We start from the raw sequence: 20457 nt of genomic DNA, 5'->3' as shown, positions 1-20457 counted from the left end.
TGTGCAACTTATGGTTGGGTTTAGGCATAGTATAGTTTGTAGTTTCTGTGAGGTTAAAGCTGGTATTAACCCATTTTGACCTGAGATCAGATTCTATAAATGAAATTTTATAAATCCTGGCAGTTTTCTGAAAAAGCTACGTTTCTAAAAGTAAGTGTTATGCGCGATAAAACCCTGGCAGTACGCGATCGAGAGATGGATTAATGGTAGCGGTAAATGGGTTAATGGCAAGTCTTTCCTACAGCTTTAAGTCTAAAAACCTTAACTAACCCTTTAAACATCAAATACAAATTTACTGAGACACAGTACAGTGAATATTTCAAGGGATTAAAAAACCCCAGAAATGAATACATTCCGTAGAATGGTGTGATCACCATCAGCATGTGATAATAATCATGATGCAAGTTGTGTATAGGACCGATCATATCCTACATGTTACATTATATTTGAATAGAAAAGAGAGGTCGCACAGCTCGTAGTCACGATGCAAATACTTTATTTTAAGAACACCAATGTTCCTTCTTCATTGTATGGCAGGAATATTAAATATATAATATATATAAACATTTTATTTCAGACCGGCGTGGGTTGTATCCTACTGCAGAATGTCCCATTTCACAAGTTCAAAATGTGTTCAAAATCCTTTGAAAATAGCCAATCTACAAGCTACATATATAGCTCACAATGCCTCGCATTGCGACGTATTGTGAGCTTGTAGAACAGCTATTTTCAAATGGTCGAAATGTATATTGGGTAGAAGTGGTTACAGTAATGTATGTTTTTCTAATCAAAATGTAAATCTCCAAAGTGACTAGTAACTAAAGTTTTCAAATAATTGCAGTGGAGTAAAAGTACAAATACCTAAAAAAAAGTACAGTATTTGAGTAAACGTACTTAGTTACTTTTTACCACTGGGTTAACGGCAGGAGGATGAGTTAACAAAACGTTAACAAAGAGAGAAGTATATGACCGAGCCGTCTGATGACATGAAAGATTACGAAAGAAAGGAGAGAGAAGAATGACTAAGACACAGAAGTGGTCAATGTTATCCTCAACTTCATATTGACATCTGTTGTCCAGATCATATCTCACACCAGGGCTGCAGGGCTGAATCATTCAGGCCGCGGTAGTCAAGTCGATACACCCAGCCAGGCCACCCTATCCCCACACGCGTGTACGTTTGGATTACAACAGAGCCATAGAGTATAGACAGAGTTGCGACATTGAGGGGGCAGAAAACAGGTTCATGTACTCGCACGAGCCCATAGACTCCAATACATTCCGTAAACTTCCGGTGTCCCTATTCGCCAATAGAAGTCTATGTAGAAGAGGACTGGCCCCATGAAGTGAACGGAGTTGTCGTAACTCCGTCTATACTCTACGCTGGGCTCTGGATTACAAGTAGGGCTGCACGATATGGACAAAATGTCATACCTCTGTATTTATGCCAAATATTGCGATATCGATACGATATACGATATTACCATTAATATAAAAGACGTGTATATCCGAATAATTGTAACTGTATGAAAAGGTGTCATTAAAACATTTTCTACATGTTCTACATTTTAAGTGTTGCAACACTTAAAATACACGCAGGCATGCACACACACACACACACACACACACACACACACACACACACACACACACACACACACACACACACACAGGCATTGAAGAACCATAAAACCTGGGTGATCTATACTGTATGCTATCAAATTGTATGTTTATTCACGCAGCATAGTACTGTACAGTATATAAATGATACAGTACATTCTCTGGCTGATTTTAGTTTCCACCCTTCCATGGACCAGCTGAGACCCCAACTTTGAGAACCAATGGTGTAGTGGCGGGCGGGAACTCCTTTTGGTGTTTTAAGAATTATGTTATACTTTAGCTATTGAAAAATAGCAGATCTACAAGCTCATAGTGCGGCACTGAGTGCCGCGCTACGAGCTTGTAGGTCTGCTATTTTTAGAAAAATGGTGAAAATGTAGTGCAAATCATTGAATATATATTCTGTCAGAGCGAACGTTTTTAACTCAAATCTTTGCTTCATGGGGGGTTCCTGGAACAACATATTTTCAGATGGGGGTCGGCGGCCAATTACATATCGTTTTTTGGGGTCCTTGACATGAAAAACTTTAAGAACGACTGACATAGAAACATAGGCTTTTCATAAAACTGTCAGGATTTAGAAGACATCTGTAGAAACGTCTTCAGGTCTATGGGTTAAGAGCGTACCGGACCGCATCTCCATGATATGATCTACAGGACCACGGATATGTCAACATGAAGTTGAAATGAGTCATAGTTCTCTCTTTTTGTATCTTTTTGTCATCAGTTTCCTCCTTTAAGTGAAAGAAAACAAGTAGTGTCGAAATATCTTTTGTATATTCGGTTTCAAAACAGGCCGTATGCGGGTACACTATGGTAGCTTATCGTGATGGGGCCCTTTACTTTAGAATCACATGATAGACTGACTGATCAGCTGGTTATGTGCTTTCGCCACTTTATTATTTGTATATGTAACAATACATAACATTATATGAGAGCCGCTATAATTAAGATTTCCAGGGTGAATGCCTCTGACTTAATTGGCCCAATTTTCTACAGTGCCACCCTGCTTTTTGGGCCCTGCAGGGCTTGTGCCCAGAATTTCCCATTCAGGAATCCCGCTCTGACGCATCCCCAAAGCTATAGTTTCATCCTCTTACCCCACTAAGATTAACATTATTCAGCAGAAGGTCTGTGAAGGGAAATGCTCAATGATACGTGTGCGCTGTGCTCCATTCGCACATGCAAGGCTACGCTGGGCTCTGGATTACAAGTAGGGCTGCACGATATGGACAAAATGTCATACCTCTGTATTTATGCCAAATATTGCGATATCGATACGATATACGATATTACCATTAATATAAAAGACGTGTATATCCGAATAATTGTAACTGTATGAAAAGGTGTCATTAAAACATTTTCTACATGTTCTACATTTTAAGTGTTGCAACACTTAAAATACACGCAGGCATGCACACACACACACACACACACACACACACACACACACACACACACACACACACACACACACACACACACACACACACACACACACACACACACACACACACACACACACACACACACACACACACACACACACACACACACACACAGGCATTGAAGAACCATAAAACCTGGGTGATCTATACTGTATGCTATCAAATTGTATGTTTATTCACGCAGCATAGTACTGTACAGTTTATGAATGATACAGTACATTCTCTGGCTGATTTTAGTTTCCACCCTTCCATGGACCAGCTGAGACCCCAACTTTGAGAACCAATGGTGTAGTGGCGGGCGGGAACTCCTTTTGGTGTTTTAAGAATTATGTTATACTTTAGCTATTGAAAAATAGCAGATCTACAAGCTCATAGTGCGGCACTGAGTGCCGCGCTACGAGCTTGTAGGTCTGCTATTTTTAGAAAAATGGTGAAAATGTAGTGCAAATCATTGAATATATATTCTGTCAGAGCGAACGTTTTTAACTCAAATCTTTGCTTCATGGGGGGTTCCTGGAACAACATATTTTCAGATGGGGGTCGGCGGCCAATTACATATCGTTTTTTGGGGTCCTTGACATGAAAAACTTTAAGAACGACTGACATAGAAACATAGGCTTTTCAGAAAACTGTCAGGATTTAGAAGACATCTGTAGAAACGTCTTCAGGTCTATGGGTTAAGAGCGTACCGGACCGCATCTCCATGATATGATCTACAGGACCACGGATATGTCAACATGAAGTTGAAATGAGTCATAGTTCTCTCTTTTTGTATCTTTTTGTCATCAGTTTCCTCCTTTAAGTGAAAGAAAACAAGTAGTGTCGAAATATCTTTTGTATATTCGGTTTCAAAACAGGCCGTACACTATGGTAGCTTATCGTGATGGGGCCCTTTACTTTAGAATCATATGATAGACTGACTGATCAGCTGGTTATGTGCTTTCGCCACTTTATTATTTGTATATGTAACAATACATAACATTATATGAGAGCCGCTATAATTAAGATTTCCAGGGTGAATGCCTCTGACTTAATTGGCCCAATTTTCTACAGTGCCACCCTGCTTTTTGGGCCCTGCAGGGCTTGTGCCCAGAATTTCCCATTCAGGAATCCCGCTCTGACGCATCCCCAAAGCTATAGTTTCATCCTCTTACCCCACTAAGATTAACATTATTCAGCAGAAGGTCTGTGAAGGGAAATGCTCAATGATACGTGTGCGCTGTGCTCCATTCGCACATGCAAGTCTGTGTTTTCTTATGAAGGCTTGGCAAGTTAAAGTTAAATGCCGGAATTTTTATTTGTAAGTTTTATTTGTATAGCACATTTCAACAACAAGGCAATCCAATGAATGGCTTTGCACAGAACATCAAGGAAACACAATTATACAATTAGGATGCATAAAACAAAATAAGTAAAAATGTATAGATGCAGTTGCAGTGCAGAAGAGAGAGATCTCTTCTGCTCAATCGAAGGCAATAGCAAACAGAAAGGTCTTTAGTTTAGTTAGCAGACCTGCTTTTTTTCTGGGACTTTATTCCAGATATGTGGTGCATAAATGCTGCGTCCCCGTGTTAACGTTCATTTGTGGTTGTGCTTTCTGCCTTTCCCAGATAACCTGACAGGTCTGGATGGTTCACGATATCATACACGTTCAGTACATGATGTCTTTTGGCCATAAACCATCTAAAGCTTTTACCAACATTTTGAAATCAATTATTTGACACAGAGGGAGCCAGTGAGAACTGGAGTGATATGCTGCACTTTCTTGGTATTAGTATTAGTAAGGACTCGAGCGGTGGCGTTCTGAATCAACTGCAGTCGTCTCATTGATTTTTAGGGAGACAAAAACAGCAAAAATAGCAGATCTACAAGCTCACAGCGCGTCGCGCTGCCACGCGTTGAGAGCTTGTAGATCAGCTTTTTGGGGTGCTATATCGGGGTGCAACCCAGCACTCTTTATCTAGTGACATATACAACATGGATTTCTAAACAAATGTGTTCAATGCAAAATGCTGTGTTCAAGTTCAGGAGACTTTGTGGGGAAAAAAAGCAATTATCCTGAATGCGGCCTTCCGGCATGGCATGGAAAGGAGTGGCATTTGCATTTGTTTCACCATAGTAAATGCTGCATTCGTTGGTCTGGAAATTAAGGGCAGTTGTCTTACAGACGGGTAAAAAAAAGGGCAGGGGCTGAAGCCCCCTTTGATGTCCACGTCCCTCTGAGTCTACTGAAGATGAATGCATGACATTTTTCTATATCCTGCTGATTTCTATATCCTCTACCATACTATATATTTTTTGTTGATATTGTGACTGACTTTTGTGTTAATGTGGCTGTTTAAATACAGTATAGGTCTGAGTCTACATGACTACAACAAGGGTTTTAATTGGCTAGAGAGGTGTTTAACATTACCGATTGGAGTTGGGCACTGACTTTTAATCTGTCTTCCTTGGCTCCACCGACTCAGTTTTGTCTCTGTTTAATTGAAGAGTAGTAGCCTATGGCAGGGGTCCTCAACCCGTGGGTCGCGACCCCTCGGGGGGTCGCCAAATTATTTTAGGGGGTCCCCAAATTATTTTCAAAAAATATATATATATATATATATATTTATTTTTAAATTTTATTTTCCCTTTTTTTCAAAAATAGCAGACCTACAAGCTCGTAGCGCGCCACTCGGTGGCGCGCTATGAGCTTGTAGATCTGCTATTTTTCAATAGCTAAATTATAACAATGCTTAAAACACCAAAAGGGGTTCCCGCCCAAAATGGTTTAAGGTTATTGTAGCAGTCAATTTATATTGGGGGTCGGGAGGGGGCGGGGCGGGGGTCCCGAGACGTTGCCAAAGCATTTTCGGGGGTCCCCGGCCAAAAAGGTTGAGAACCCCTGGCCTATGGCACATATACGGGTGGGGTTTCTGTGGTATCATACAGTGTCCCATCCATCTCATGTAGAAAAGGAGGGGCCTATTTGGAAGAGGCCCTGCCCCATGATGCTATATATTGCTTGCCAATTGTTTCAAATAATAAGAAGTTCTCGAAGACCTCAGGCTGCGCTACATTCTGATTCCAGGTAAGAACATTGTTTCTTTCATGTAAACAGGGCATTCTGGTACAAATCTTATACCAATAGTTGTTATGTTATGTTATGTCCAGGTAGGCTACATGTGAATAATAACAATGAATATAGGTCTATATCGAGAGGAGGTATAGCAGTCATTGTACAGTAACATGTTTGGGTCTGAGAAAGGATGCTGAGGATATATTGTGGTGTTCATTACTTACTTTAATAGTATTTATTTGAACTGGCTAAATAAACTAAACTAGAACCAGTTCCCCACTAAAGCCTCAATTCCAAATGAGGAGTTGTCCAGTTACCATTGATTTGGACTTCTTTTTTTTTTAAATGTTTTTTTTTGTGGCTTTCGCCTTTATTTTATATTTTTTATGGAGGGACAGACAGTAGGCTGACAGGAAATGGGGAGAGAGATGGGGGGAAGACATGCAGTAAAGGCCGTCGGGATCGGGAGTCGAACCCGCGGCACACTGCCAGACTGGATTACCAGCCAAGGTGCCTGGACCACTAAGCCATGGCCCAGGCCTGATTTGGACTTTTGATGATGCATCTAGGCTACAACCTATGTTTTAGACTTTAGAGTAATCTTCCATTAGTTCAGAACAAAATGCATGTTTCTCTTCTTCTTAAAGTCTAAATTAATATTTAGGAACTCATTTTGTGTGTATAATGTGAATCCAAAATTAGAAAATGGATTTACACTTTTCTTTTTTTTTTTTCTTTCTTTTTTTTTTACAAAACAACAATTTTTGTATGAAGAAATACAAATCAGATTCTGACTCTGTACTGGGCAATCAATCACTGGGTGAGAATAAGAAGTCAAAATGTCATGATCCTTGACTAACGTTGTCTTTGCACTCTCTCTCTCTCTCTCTCTCTCTCTCTCTCTCTTCCCTTTCCCAGGCTATTATACCTTCCACTCATCATGTCGGTGATATATACGTTCATGTATATACTATGTCTAAGCACCACTGTGAGTGATGCTTTCGTACGTAAGACCATTTCAAGGCTCACTCATCGCCAGTGCAACATTGTGCTGAGGAATTACTGTACTTCCCATAAACTCCAGAACCCCGGGTAGGCTATACTTGTTTATTTTATTATTTTGTAATACATTTATTTATTTATTATTATTATTATTATTAAAAAAAAATTAATCAGTTACTCCCTTTGGTCTTGTAACCAGGGAGCAGGTTTTTAGGGATTTATATGCTGTTTGTGGGACTTGTGTATATATATATATATATATATATATATATATATATATATATATATATATATATATATATATATATTGACGAAGCTCACGGCGAAACGCGTCGTGCTAATAAATAAGTTGATGCAGTAAGTTGTCCGTCTCTGTTCCCTGGAGTGTGCAGTCCCTTCCTTGGAAAGTTTTTATTTTTTTTATATGACAGCCATATATATGGCTGTCATACCCTGAAGAAGGCGTTTTATTGCCGAAACGGTGGTTTAATAAAAGTGTATTGCATCGCGACTCTCTTTCTTTTTTTCAATCAGTTACTCTAAACATATATATTTTTTCTACCTATACCTTTTAGGCTGTACATGGTCAGTGGCTCGAGCACCGTACCTTTTATGGCGCGCAACATTGGCACCAACATGGAGACACACATGGAGTTCCGCAAGACGAGCAGCGTGAGGGGTACCGTTGGCGTCTTCACCTACGACCTCGTCGACACCAAGACCAACAGAGTCGACAAGAAATTGGCCTTCATGTTCTCCGTGCCCTTCAACTTCATAATCCACTCCAACTGGTTCGCGGCGGGACTCTTCCCCAAGTACAAAGTGTGCGATCGCAAGCTTTACCGCGAGATGTACTACAAACGTGAGCTGGGCTTGTTTGTCAGACGCAAGGCGGCGCGAGTCATCACCCACATGGACGGTAGATTTACTGTCAAGGCCACAATGACAAACACGCACACGCCTGACATGACCGTGGACGTTTATGACGGGTGAGACGAGTCGCTTCTATATTCTATTCAGGCTCGTTAACCTTAACCTTAAAGGACCACTTCACCACTTTTCAACTTCTCTTCCTATAATTGGTCCTAACTAATGATCATGATAAAATACCACAATTTTTTCCTACTCAGTCTGTGTCTCATAGGATGGCTGTGGGCAGTTCAGAAACCCGTCCACCAGTGACATCATCAATGGTGAATCCAAGCTAATGGAAACGGCAGGCTTTCTTTTCCTGAAAAGTTGCAATGCAAAAGTTGAAGCCATCGTTCTCACGATAATACAAATCTAAATATATTTTAAAACAAATCTTGTTTTAAAAACAAATCTGCCTAATGATGATGTCACTGGTGGACGGGTGTCCGAACTGCCCAAAGCCCTCCTATGAGACACAGACTGAGTAGGAAAAAATGGTGGTATTTTATCATGAACATTAGTGAGGACCAATTATATGAAGAGATGTTGAAAAGTGGTGAAGTGGTCCTTTAAACAAAACATAGTCACACCCTATTTACATAATATATCTAATAATCTAAACAATAATTAATTTCCTAAAATGAGTATTTCAAAACTAAAAAGGTTTTTAAAAAAGTGCATTACACAACTTAGGTTTAATACCCATTTACTAGCTCTGGTCCATAGCCTTACTGCTCTTGCTGCCTTGCATTAAAGGAAACAAAGAGCAATAAGGCTATGGACCAGAGCTACGCATTTACTATAGTAATTCAATTGTTCAATAACTTTATCAACAATGGTAATGAGGTCTGTCTATTCATACGTTTATAAGTTAACAGTCTGTACGGTGTATCTTCTTCCGCGTTGTAAATCTATGCAGCCAAAAGTCTTGGTCAATTGTAAAAACATCACCCATGGAAAGACTTTAATCATACTGTAACTACAACATGGCAATTTTAACTTTAAAGATTTTTTTTTAATGTACTATCGATGTAATAGGTCTGATCTCCAGTGTATCGTCATTTATGTTTTATCCTCATTGGTGGATATAATCTACATGAAAGAAAAGTCGAAATGTATTTTATTTTATTTTGTATTCTCTTTATCTCATATCTTTGTCCTGCAGAGATACTTGTCTATCCTGTAAAAAATAAGTGGTAGTATAATAACTGCTGCATCTTCCTTGAAAATAAAACCACCTGATCAGTGTTTTTGTGAATGTGTGTACTGAATACATATTACTACTATTGATGGATAATATTGTAGATTTGTTGTTTTGCGGATGTCGTATTACATGTGCCCTGCAATAATTATGAATCGGTACATGTGCCCTAGGCCTTTGTATCTTCATGCCCTGTGTCCTACTGATTTTAATTCTTCCCCCAGTCAGCGAGTAAGATATAGAATTGTTGTTTCCCGTTTATCTCCTCTCTGTGAAAAACATGTTTGCTCCCATAGCAGACAAGCCGTCTAACTTTAACTTTACTAGTCTCCAACTAACTTGACTAGAACCCAGTTATGGACTACAAAGTCACCCTTAAACTACATATCCCATGCATTATGCTTCCTGGTTTTGACCAAGGACTGTCTAAAGAGGATCAGACGCGAATACTGTATGGGCGACGCCATGTTGCTTATGGTGCTCCATGGAAGGAAAGAAACATGCGCAATGGGCTATATGCACTTATGCAGCCAACACTTCCACGTTCAGCTTCCTTGGTCTCAACTGTGCATGTTTCTTTCCTTCCATGGAGCACTATAAGCAACATGGCGTCGCCCGTACGGTCTGCGCGTCTCGTCCTCTTTAGACAGTCCTTGGTTTTGACAGGATGTGATTGTATGAACTGTCTGACACGTATGCTCTGTGTAGCGTATTCTATCTGATTACAATATCATATATGCCGTCTCCATTTTGCGAGACGGGGAGAGACATTTTGTAATTGGCTGTATGTGGATCTGTTCTGTACTCTCCAAACTAAAATGAATTGGTGAAAATCATATATATTTCCTGCTTAAGGTATCATTTTATATTGATCATTCTCCTTAAAAATATTCCTGTTAAAGCTAATTATTAACTTTATAATCTAAAAGGTTTAAATCCATTTTTGTAAATTGTTAGAGGCTCTCTGCCTAGGTTTTTGGTGCTGAGTATTTATTTGTACTCTGATTACTTTCAAAAGTATTTTTATACGTTCCGGAGTTTCAGCTCTGGCTATCGAAGTAGTAATACAGTCCTTATTATCATTATTAAATATGTAATCCTTTCAATTTACATAACTATTATTATTTCAGTTCAGACATATTTTTACATAGAGACATGAATCAACAATCAAGAAGGGTGTATTTGTTAGCAAGAGTCCAATAGGCCTACTACTGAAATTAAGCCATGTCACAGTCTCATGAACTGGTACAAACAACAACATACCAAAATAAAGTTTCGGAAACAAACTATAGTAACAGTAAATATAGCCCTATACTTGAAATTAAATTAGGTCTGTTGGAACAATAAAATATAAGTCTTGTTTAAAACAATCCAAAAATAGGTTAAGGGTTTTTGGAGAGAAAATGAAAACATCTGACTTCAGATGGCTTGACAGGCTGTTATTGGTCCAGACCTGTAAATACAGTAAAAGACAAACACAGAGAATAATGAGTATCTTCCAGTGACATTCAGTCACACTTAGCATTACTATAATTACTGCATAAAAATGAAAATGAATAGTTTCATGAAACATCTAAATCAGGTTTGATTTGGGCGACATCTTTTAAAGAGGAGAGAGTCGACTCACAGCCGGGGGTATGGAGTGGGACATTTGGTACTGAATATAGTTTTAGTTTTATTGGCCTAAAATATTGTCTATATACAGTATATAGCCTACATACATTCATGAATCCACTTGCTGACCGGCTGTCGGTATACACCACAACAACATGAATGGAGAGAGAGAGAGAGAGAGAGAGAGAGAGAGAGAGAGAGAGAGAGAGAGAGAGAGAGAGAGAGAGAGAGAGAGAGAGAGAGAGAGAGAGAGAGAGAGAATTACTTAATGTGATTTGATTGGCTGAGGTCTTAAAAAGTGATTGGCTGGAATGTGATGATGTATGTATTTCTGATGTATGATGAGAGTGACTGCATGGCAACCGCAAGGTTCCCAGTTCGAATCCGGTTGTCGAAGTGTCCTTGAGCAAGACGTGCAGGTTGGTGCCTTGCATGGTTTCCTCCGGCATCGGTGTGTGAATGTATGTGTGAATGTAATGCACAATCTCTGTAAAGTGCTTTGGATAAAGGCACTATATAAATGCACCATTTTGACTAAAATATTTTGGCTCAGTAAATGTGTCCTTTATGAGGGGCCCTAGCCCGACCTATGTCCAGCTTTGAGGATGGGTGTAAACACAAAAATTGTCCTAACACAAACATTGAATGCCATTGATAATGAATGGCCAGCTTTGAGTGTTTGTGTAAAGACAAACATTGAAGACGAAGATGAGGACGCAGATTTAGATGGAATGAAATGATGTATGATGATGTACGATGATAAGAGCACCCCTCACTTCACACGGGTGTGATTTTTATTAACATTGTGGGTGTTTGTTCTTACTGTAATCCCAGACAGTTGTGTGTTGTGTAAAGGCCAATCCGCACTATTGATTCGTGACGCAAGGTGTGTCACGTTCCGGTGGTGTGGTGAGGATGCAGGACAGCAACCAGGCAGAGTTCAAAATCCAAGATTGGGTGATTTATTACAAAGTAACTGCGAAAACGGCACAAACACTGAACTGAACAAGAAGTAGAAGTGACACAAAAACAATGACTGGACAAGGACTGACTGGGGAACAAGACAATATACACATGAGGGCTGATTAGTGATTACACATGAGAAACACCTGGGGAAGACAACATAGAACCAGAACATAACATAGAAATACAAGAGCTAGACAGGCAAAGTATGTGACTGTGACAAGGTGTTGCATTGGCGTGGACTAATTAACTTAAAACTTAAGAGATCATGAAACACTGCGGTCACTTATACCTTCTGTTTCCTGTACAAGCTACAGCTTCCTGTAGATATTTAGAATAGAGGGTATGCCCGTGACATCATCATCAAACCAGGAAGTTATGCAAGAACGCCTACTGAGTGGCAAAAACTACTTTCTGGCCTTGACAGCCCATACATCCACACAGAAAGGTCCTATCTGATTGCATTAAACAACGTTAAACAATGTTAAACTCACTTTGCATGTTGCTTTGCCACTCGATTTGCCACTCGATGTGCCATTCACTTTAAGCATGCGCATACTCTCAATTGTATTGCATAAGAAATGGTGAAGAACCACAGTCTAGCATGGGAGAAGTGGTGCTGTGTGTGTGTGTGTGTGTGTGTGTGTGTGTGTGTGTGTGTGTGTGTGTGTGTGTGTGTGTGTGTGTGTGTGTGTGTGTGTGTGTGTGTGTGTGTGTGTGTGCGCTTGCAAGTGCATGTTTACATTTAGGGTAGTACAGTCAGGATACAGACAGTATATCTTCAGTGTGTTGTGGAGAGGTCAAATACTTGCAGGAAGAATGAAGTCATAAAGGTACAAATGGCTGTAGCTAGGCACTGTGAGAACATTGAGGTCCAAGATGAAGACCAAGACGATACAATCTACGAGAATGAAACCACCGTCACTGCAAGAAGAACTAATGTAGAAATGTCTGAAGAAGGACATTATGAGCGTCTTGATCTGCAAAAGAAAGACGATACCGTCTATGAAGATCTACGGACCAAGACGAAGAAACACAAAGGCCTACCGATAGAAATGTCTGAAGAAGGACATTATGAGCGTCTTGATCTGCAAAAGAAAGAAGATGCAGTCTATGAAGATCTACGGACCAAGACCAAGAAACACAAAGGCCTACCGAAGACTGGTAAGATTACTGAGACTAAAACGTTTGGGAACTACTTTCAATGTGCTGAGCAGGGATAGCAGAGACCGCCATGATAAAATAATATTCACACTTGTTGCATTTACATTTACTCAAGCTAACGAGGACAGTTAATATTAGGGATGGACATGGAGACAGAGGTGAGATGAGGGACACAGGCCACACGTCTATGGATCTTTTGCAAAACGCACATTTATCTGTGCGTTTGGGCCTTTCAGCCACACGCAAACGGCGTTTTCGGCCACTCAAACGGAGGTCATCAGTGGATCTGTGTAGTCATGCAAAACGGAGATTTTGAGAAACGATGATGTCACCGCTTATTATCACATATAAATTTTACTACAATTAGGTGAGAAATGCAGCTTGTGCCTGCATGGAAACTACACAGATATCTATCCAATTTATTGTTCATGTTTATATATCACTGTTAACAACTTTAAAACTTATCAGTGAGCAAAGGCTCTGCTCTGCTGCATCCAATAATACATATATCAGCCTACTAGTCCAGTGCGGACTGGTGATTTCATTTGTATTGGTGCCGAGTGCTAAGCACAACCGATTGTTTTAATTCAAAGTGGTAGGCTATATTCTGTGAAATTTGTATCGTCATTCCGTGTATCTACAAGCTCCAAGTGTTGCGTCCACATGCAGCGCGTTGTGAGCTTGCAGATCGAGACGGTCGCGGCCACACAGCCAACTCAAGGTATGGCCACTGAGCCGACTTGGGGACCCAACGCAAGGACAACACAAGAGACGGTCACGGCCACACAGCCAACTCAAGGTACGGCCACGGAGCCGACTTGGGGACCCAACGCAGCTCCTCCAAGGAAAACAAACAAATTAACGGAGCTGAACGTGAATCCCCCCCACCGCCCACCCCTTTTTTTCCCTCACTGTATATGTTTCTTTTCCCTTTTTACCTCCTTTATGATGAATTCATGTTCTGTCCTTTGTCTATATAGAAGTGTCTATTTGTACGTCTCTAAATGTTTTTGATGATTTGAACATGGTGGACCCTATTGGAAACAAGTGTAATGCTTAATTGGGTCGTCCACTCACAGTTAACAGCCTTTGTATTGAGTTTGTGCTTGAAATGTACTGTAATTCTGCAAACTGTTAATACATTTTTCAATCAATCAATCAAAAAGGTGCCCCACTCACCGGCATGAATCCAAGCAGAGGTCCTCACAAGTATATGTAAAACACTGCCAGTCCTCAGTGCAATGGCCCGTTGCGCAAAGAAGTTGAGATTTTACTTGTGCGATATTCAGATAATCTTCAACCGATTGTTATAATTCGAAGTGGTATATATTCCGTGAAGTTTATATTTTCATTGGGTGTACAAGTCATGTTTTGAATATGCCTTTATCAAATGATATAGAGAGATGGCAGCGGTGGCAGCGGTGGCCGAACGGATTGCGGAGCGGTCTTGATACCGGAAGGTCGCCAGTTCGAATCAGCGGTCCGACACGTTAAAATTACCACCGCTGAAGTGCCCTTGAACAAGGCATTGAACCACTACGATGAAATGTTCTATGAGCAGGGCCTGGCTGGAAACAAGTTCTTGAGCTTAGCCCAGATACCCTGGGTAAATATAGTAATCATTTCATTTAATTTCCGTTCGGCCAACGCAATCCGTTCGGCCACCGCTGCCACATTGAAATATTTATTAACAGTTTGCAGAATTACAGTACATTTCAAGCACAAACTCAATACAAAGGCTGTTAACTGTGAGTGGACGACCCAATTAAGCATTACACTTGTTTCCAACAGGGTCCACCATGTTCATGGTCATGCGAGGAGAGAGAGAGAGAGAGTGAGAGAGGGTGCAGAGAGAGCGAGAGAGAGGTGTGAATGGAATCGCATCGTGCGTATATGGCACATCTCTCTCATGTTTACGTAATTAAGGGCGCACCATTGACTGCATGTCACTATGCCTACATGCTGACAATGTGCGCGCGTGAACTTGTATTAGCCTACACATTATAACGTGACATTTATTATACAGCTCGAAAATATAGCCACTCTACAAGCTCACAACTGGTTGTGGACACTTCTATAGGTCTGACTATGCTATTAATTTATGTGCAGGACTTGCCAAGTCGCCAGAGCAATGGTAATATAAAGTGTATATCATTTTTAAATGATATGGAGAGAAAAGTCGAGAGTCGGGATTTGGAGATTTACGCAGTGTGACATGCTGACCGACAATGTTCCACTTCCACTCACAATTTAGGTGGCTTTTAAAATGCGGTACTTATTAGTATAGCCTACAATTGAAACCTGCTACTGCAGTGATTTTATCCTGTGTTCAATGCGTTTCTGCGTTTGGGTGTGGACATATATAGATATCTCTGTCGTATGGCCAGGGATTTTTTCTAAAACGGAGGACGAAAATATCCGTTTTGCAAAAGATCCAGAGTAGTGTGGCCTGGGCCTAAGACTCTTACCGGTATGTTGTTTTTGTCTAACAGGGAGAAGGCCTTTCAGAGTTGTTGTGTCTCTGGGGATGCTGTGTCTTATACTGATGGGTGTGAACATAGCCCAGGCTGTGCTCTGTGAGTATTCCATGTCACTAAACTACCACATCACTCACTCAGGGAGTTTGTTGCCTAGCTGTGACATCTATAAAAGCCAAGAGTATAATCTCTCAAGACAGATTCAGACCCCCCCACCCCCTTTTGATGATGCCCTCCCAGATTGCTACAGTATAAACCAAAAATCACACCCGTGAAGTAAGTGGTGCAACTCCGTGTGGGGGTCCCCGGGGGGGGGGGGGTCCAGACCAACATGAACGCACCCAGGGTGCCGGCCCGATTCCGGCGAGCCGCCCCGCGTCCGAAACGGTTGAGAAATGGCTACCGTGTGGGGGTCCCTCTGCTGTACCCGCCACTGTACTGTACTGTCACTGTACTGTACTGTACTAGCACACCCGAAATCACCATATATACAGTTAATATGTGCGTGTGTTTTGTGAAAAACAACGATGCTGTTTTCGTGCTCAGACGCACCCACCCACCCAGCCAGCCAGCCAGCCAGCCACCCACCCACCCACACACACTTAAGGCAGGGGTTCTCAACCCGTGGGTCGCGACCCCTCGGGGGGTCGCCAAATTATTTTGGGGGGTCCCCAAATTATTAAAAAAAAAACTGAATGGCTGGAGTGGAAAAAGGAAATGAAGAGTTTACATATAGTACATGCATACACCTTCCCTAATGTATATCTGGTTTCAGTATTTATTAATGGTGTATTGTCTCTATTATTAAGGTTATTGTAGCAGTCAATTTATATTGGGGGGGGGCGGGAGGGGGCGGGGCGGGGGTCCCGAGACATTGCCAAAGCATTTCCGGGGGTCCCCGGCCAAAAACGTTGAGAACCCCTGACTTAAGGAAGTGGTTGCACCACTTAAAAATCAGACCCGTCTGAAGTGAGTGGTACGTACTGTACTGTCCTCCTCCCTGGCCTCTGTGTGTGTGATGTATGTGTGTGCTCTACTGGCCACTTTAGGTGTGGCATACATGCATACATGCATACATGCATACATGCATACATGCATACATACATATATACATATATTTAGGTATGCGGTCTAGTCTAACTTGGACTCAGGGGGTGGACGCCTCTGCCTTGCATAGTCCCCAGTGAATAGGCAGGTTGCCCTTCACTGGTAACCTTACTTTGGATTTTAAATATATTAAGGTATTGTAGGCTGGGATTTTACAAAAAAGCCCCCCTTTTAAATACATACAGACATACAGACAGACATACATACATACTTATAAGGTATGCCATCTGGTGGCTAATGAACCAAACACACATTCTCAGAAGTTGAAGCAGTTTTAGAGGACCCACTTTTAGGCCAGTGCAACAGAGCATGCTTTTGCCTTTTTTAAAACCTTACCCATTTTAACCAAATACATACATACATACATACATACATACATACATACGCTTGGAATTTACCAGGTATGCCATCTGGTGGCTAATAAACCAAATACAAATCTCAGAAGTTGAAGCAGTTTTTAAGGACCCACTTTTAGGCCAGTGCAATAGAGCATGCTCTTGCCTTTTTTTTTTAAACCTTACCCATTTTAACCAAATACATACATTTTAATTTTTATTTTACTAATTTTGAAAAACCTTTTTGAACAGTTAAAATAGCCAATCTACATAGACATGTGAGCTTGTAGATTGGCTATTTTAACTATTCAAAAATGATTTTCAAAATAGTAAAAAAATAAAAAGGAAAAGTAGTTTAGGCATAAGGGGTTTAGCATGGACAAAAATAGAGCCCTATATATTTTTGTTTAATTAGCATTGTTTCTATATGTGTGTATTATTGCATGCATCTGCAAAGTACAGTATGATGAATGAAGTGGCGTTGTCAAGTTAGTTAATTCACATGAACAATAACAACAACCGTGCGGAGGCACACTAGTGGCAACTCTTTTCTTCTTCTTAAATCAAAATGTCCACACAGGTGCTTGACCTCATCATGTAGTAGCAACAACAGTCTTTATAATAACCATTTCTTTCCTTCGCAGATTGTTTCATCAACGATAAGCTGACCCTGGAGAAGAACCAGCTTCAACGTGAAGTAAACCATCTCAAGACACAGATAGGTGAGAGAAGATACAAAATAACTATTAAATTGTGTTATTATTAGTGATATTTTAATTATTATCAGGGAGGTAGAAAATCTGAGTAAACTCCTCACTGCTGGTGGTAGTGGTGTATGACAACTATCATAGAACAATAACTATTCTTACTATTTTCAGCCTCATCTGCTCTACTCACTCTGTGTCTCATTGGTGGGCTGTGGACCGTTCAGGAACCTGCCTACCAATGACATCATCAATGGGGATGCATGGCGGCTGAAATAGATTTCATATTAATAATTTCAATCTATAAATTAACCAGTAAATATAAAGCTGTTAAATAAATGTAGTAAAAACTACAATATTTGCCTCTCAGGCGTAGGAAGTAAGCCTATAACAAAATTAAAATACTCAACTGAAGTGAAAATAGGCTACCACAAAAGTTTACTTGAGTAAATGTGTGAGTATAAAACACCATTAATAGATGAATAGTTTTACCCTACACTCCACTGACTACTATTATTATTACAGCTATATATGTTAGACTTGGTTATCAGTACATTGAAATCCATCAGTAATTCTCCTGTTTGATGTATTTAGACAAGTCGTGTCCCAGTGGTTGGACGACGTTTGCAGACAGCTGTTACTACAGAACTACTGGAGGGAAAACATGGGAGCAAAGCAGAGATTACTGTCTGAAGCAAGGAGCTGATCTGGTGGTCATTAACAGTAGAGAAGAACAGGTTTGTGTGTGTGTGTGTGTGTGTGTGTGTGTGTGTGTGTGTGTGTGTGTGTGTGTGTGTGTGTGTGTGTGTGTGTGTGTGTGTGTGTGTGTGTGTGTGTGTGTGTGTGTGTGTGTGTGTCTAATTCTAATGATTATAGTGAAGAAGTGAATGTATATTGGATAAAATTAATGATCATGTACAAATAATCAGGTATTCATCAATGGATTGAGCCCTGGGGGTTCTTCATGGATCAGTCTGAACAGGACTGAGGGCAGATGGACGACGTGGGTGGATGGAACACCACTGACAACACAGTGAGACATTTGACATGTTTTTATATTGTAATTCTATCAAAGTGAGTGACTGAGTGGATGTGGTTCAATACATTGTTGTTTATTGTGCAGGTACTGGTACTGTATGAGTGACTGAGTGGAGGTGGTTCAATACATTGTTGTTTATTATTGTGCAGGTACTGGTACTGTATGTGAGTGACTGAGTGGAGGTGGTTCAATACATTGTTGTTTATTATTGTGCAGGTACTGGGGAAGTGGATATCCTCATAACGATGAAGACAAGAACTGTGCAGCCATCAGTCACCATACTGACACTGGAACATGGTTTAATTGGTCATGTTCAGATACAGGGGCATCAATCTGTGAGAAGTGATGTTTGTTTTCACTTCATTGATCAAACTGCAGCTCAGTGTTCTGCTACAGTAGTAATTAGTAGTGAAAATGATAAAAACTCAAACATTTTAAAGTGCAAACTGTTGTAGCCATAACCACTTTAATAGAAACCATGCACCAACTATGATGCTTTGCGTGTAGATTGGAGATCAGCGATTTGCAGTGAGGACATGGAAAGGGAAATATAGAGCAGAGGTTCTCAAAGTGTGGTCTGGAGACCCCCAAAACATATTCTTCTGGCCCCCCTTAAACCAGGAAATTACCCCTGTGGCAACTGTGCCCAGTGTAACAACACTTCGAAAGCTAATGTATTTAGACATCCTAGAACAGGGAAAGCTTTTCCAGTAAGGGACCGTGTCATCATGTAACACAAAAATGTTGTGTAACTATCTTTTAAAATGTCCATGTGACATCATCTATATTGGTAAAACTATACATCCCCTCAAACAAAGGTTGAGTGAACATAAAAGTTCTATCAGAAGAAAAGATGAAAACTATACCTCGTAGCCTGTCACTTTAATAATCACTCTCATCCCATCTCCCCCCTTAGGTTCCAGGCAATAGAGCAGATTACTCTTCAGAGAGGGGGTTGACATGAGTGTTGTTTTATAAACAAAGGACAAAAGATCACATTTGCTCTTTGCTTTATGATGGCCTGATGTTTGCATTAGATTGCATTTTTTTGTCTTTTGTTTTTTGTTTTCTTCGTTTTGAAACTAATTGTAATATATATTTTTTCCGTGATTGTCTCTTGTCTCGGTGGACTTTGGTCCTTTTTGAAACAGGCTCCTCGCCACTCGCCCGGCACACTTCCACTCGGTTTGAGCATAGATATATAAATAATAGAGACGGCACCGGAATTCCCCTCCCATCCACTTGCATTGAGTGGCTGGGCAGTGCTGCCGTTACTAGAAGTAGGCAGCGCTGTGGCAGATCGCACCAGGCGATGATTATAGTTATCCTTAGTGTACACATTACATAAATGCTGCTGCCATTTTAAACATATTAGCATGCTTTTAGATTGCATTGCTGTACTGCTGTTATTAAGCAGACAGTGGCCTTGTGGTTAGAGTGTCTGCCCTGAAACTGGGAGGTTGGGGCTTTGATTCCCGGCCGGGTCATACCAAAGACTGTAAAAATGGGACCCAATGCCTCTCTGCTTGGCACCCAGCATCAATGGGTTGGATTGGGGGTCAAATCAACTAATGATTCCCGAGTGCGGCGCACGCTGCGGCTCAGCGCTCCAAGAGATATGGGTCAAATGCGGAGAATAAATGCAGTAACGTGTGTGACTAATCGTACGACTTTGTGGATGGGAGGGGAATTTATATATTTATATATCTATGCTCAAACCGAGTGGAAGTGTGTAGGGCGAGTGGCGAGGAGAGGGGGTAGGCCTATGTGTCTTTTTTCAGCCCATGAGCTGTCATTCTCAATTGAAATGTTT

At 40.7% G+C, this 20457-nt stretch overlaps 1 protein-coding gene across 1 annotated transcript; it reads left to right on the top strand.

Moving 5' to 3' along the window:
- Positions 1-6105: 6105 nt before the first annotated feature.
- LOC306941192 (uncharacterized protein) lies at positions 6106-9288 on the top strand. The gene is made up of 3 exons (XM_079526509.1): positions 6106-6138; positions 7045-7218; positions 7704-9288. The coding sequence occupies exons 2-3, from the start codon at positions 7067-7069 to the stop codon at positions 8119-8121; spliced, it is 570 nt and encodes a 189-aa protein (XP_079382635.1). The 5' UTR covers positions 6106-6138; positions 7045-7066; the 3' UTR covers positions 8122-9288.
- The last annotated feature ends 11169 nt before the right edge of the window (positions 9289-20457 follow it).

The sequence above is a fragment of the Electrona antarctica genome (genome assembly GCF_951216825.1).
Source record: "Electrona antarctica genome assembly, chromosome: 17".
Lineage (NCBI taxonomy): Eukaryota > Metazoa > Chordata > Actinopteri > Myctophiformes > Myctophidae > Electrona > Electrona antarctica.
The sequence above is the reverse complement of the archived record's forward strand: the minus strand, read 5'-3'. Positions and strand labels throughout refer to the sequence as shown.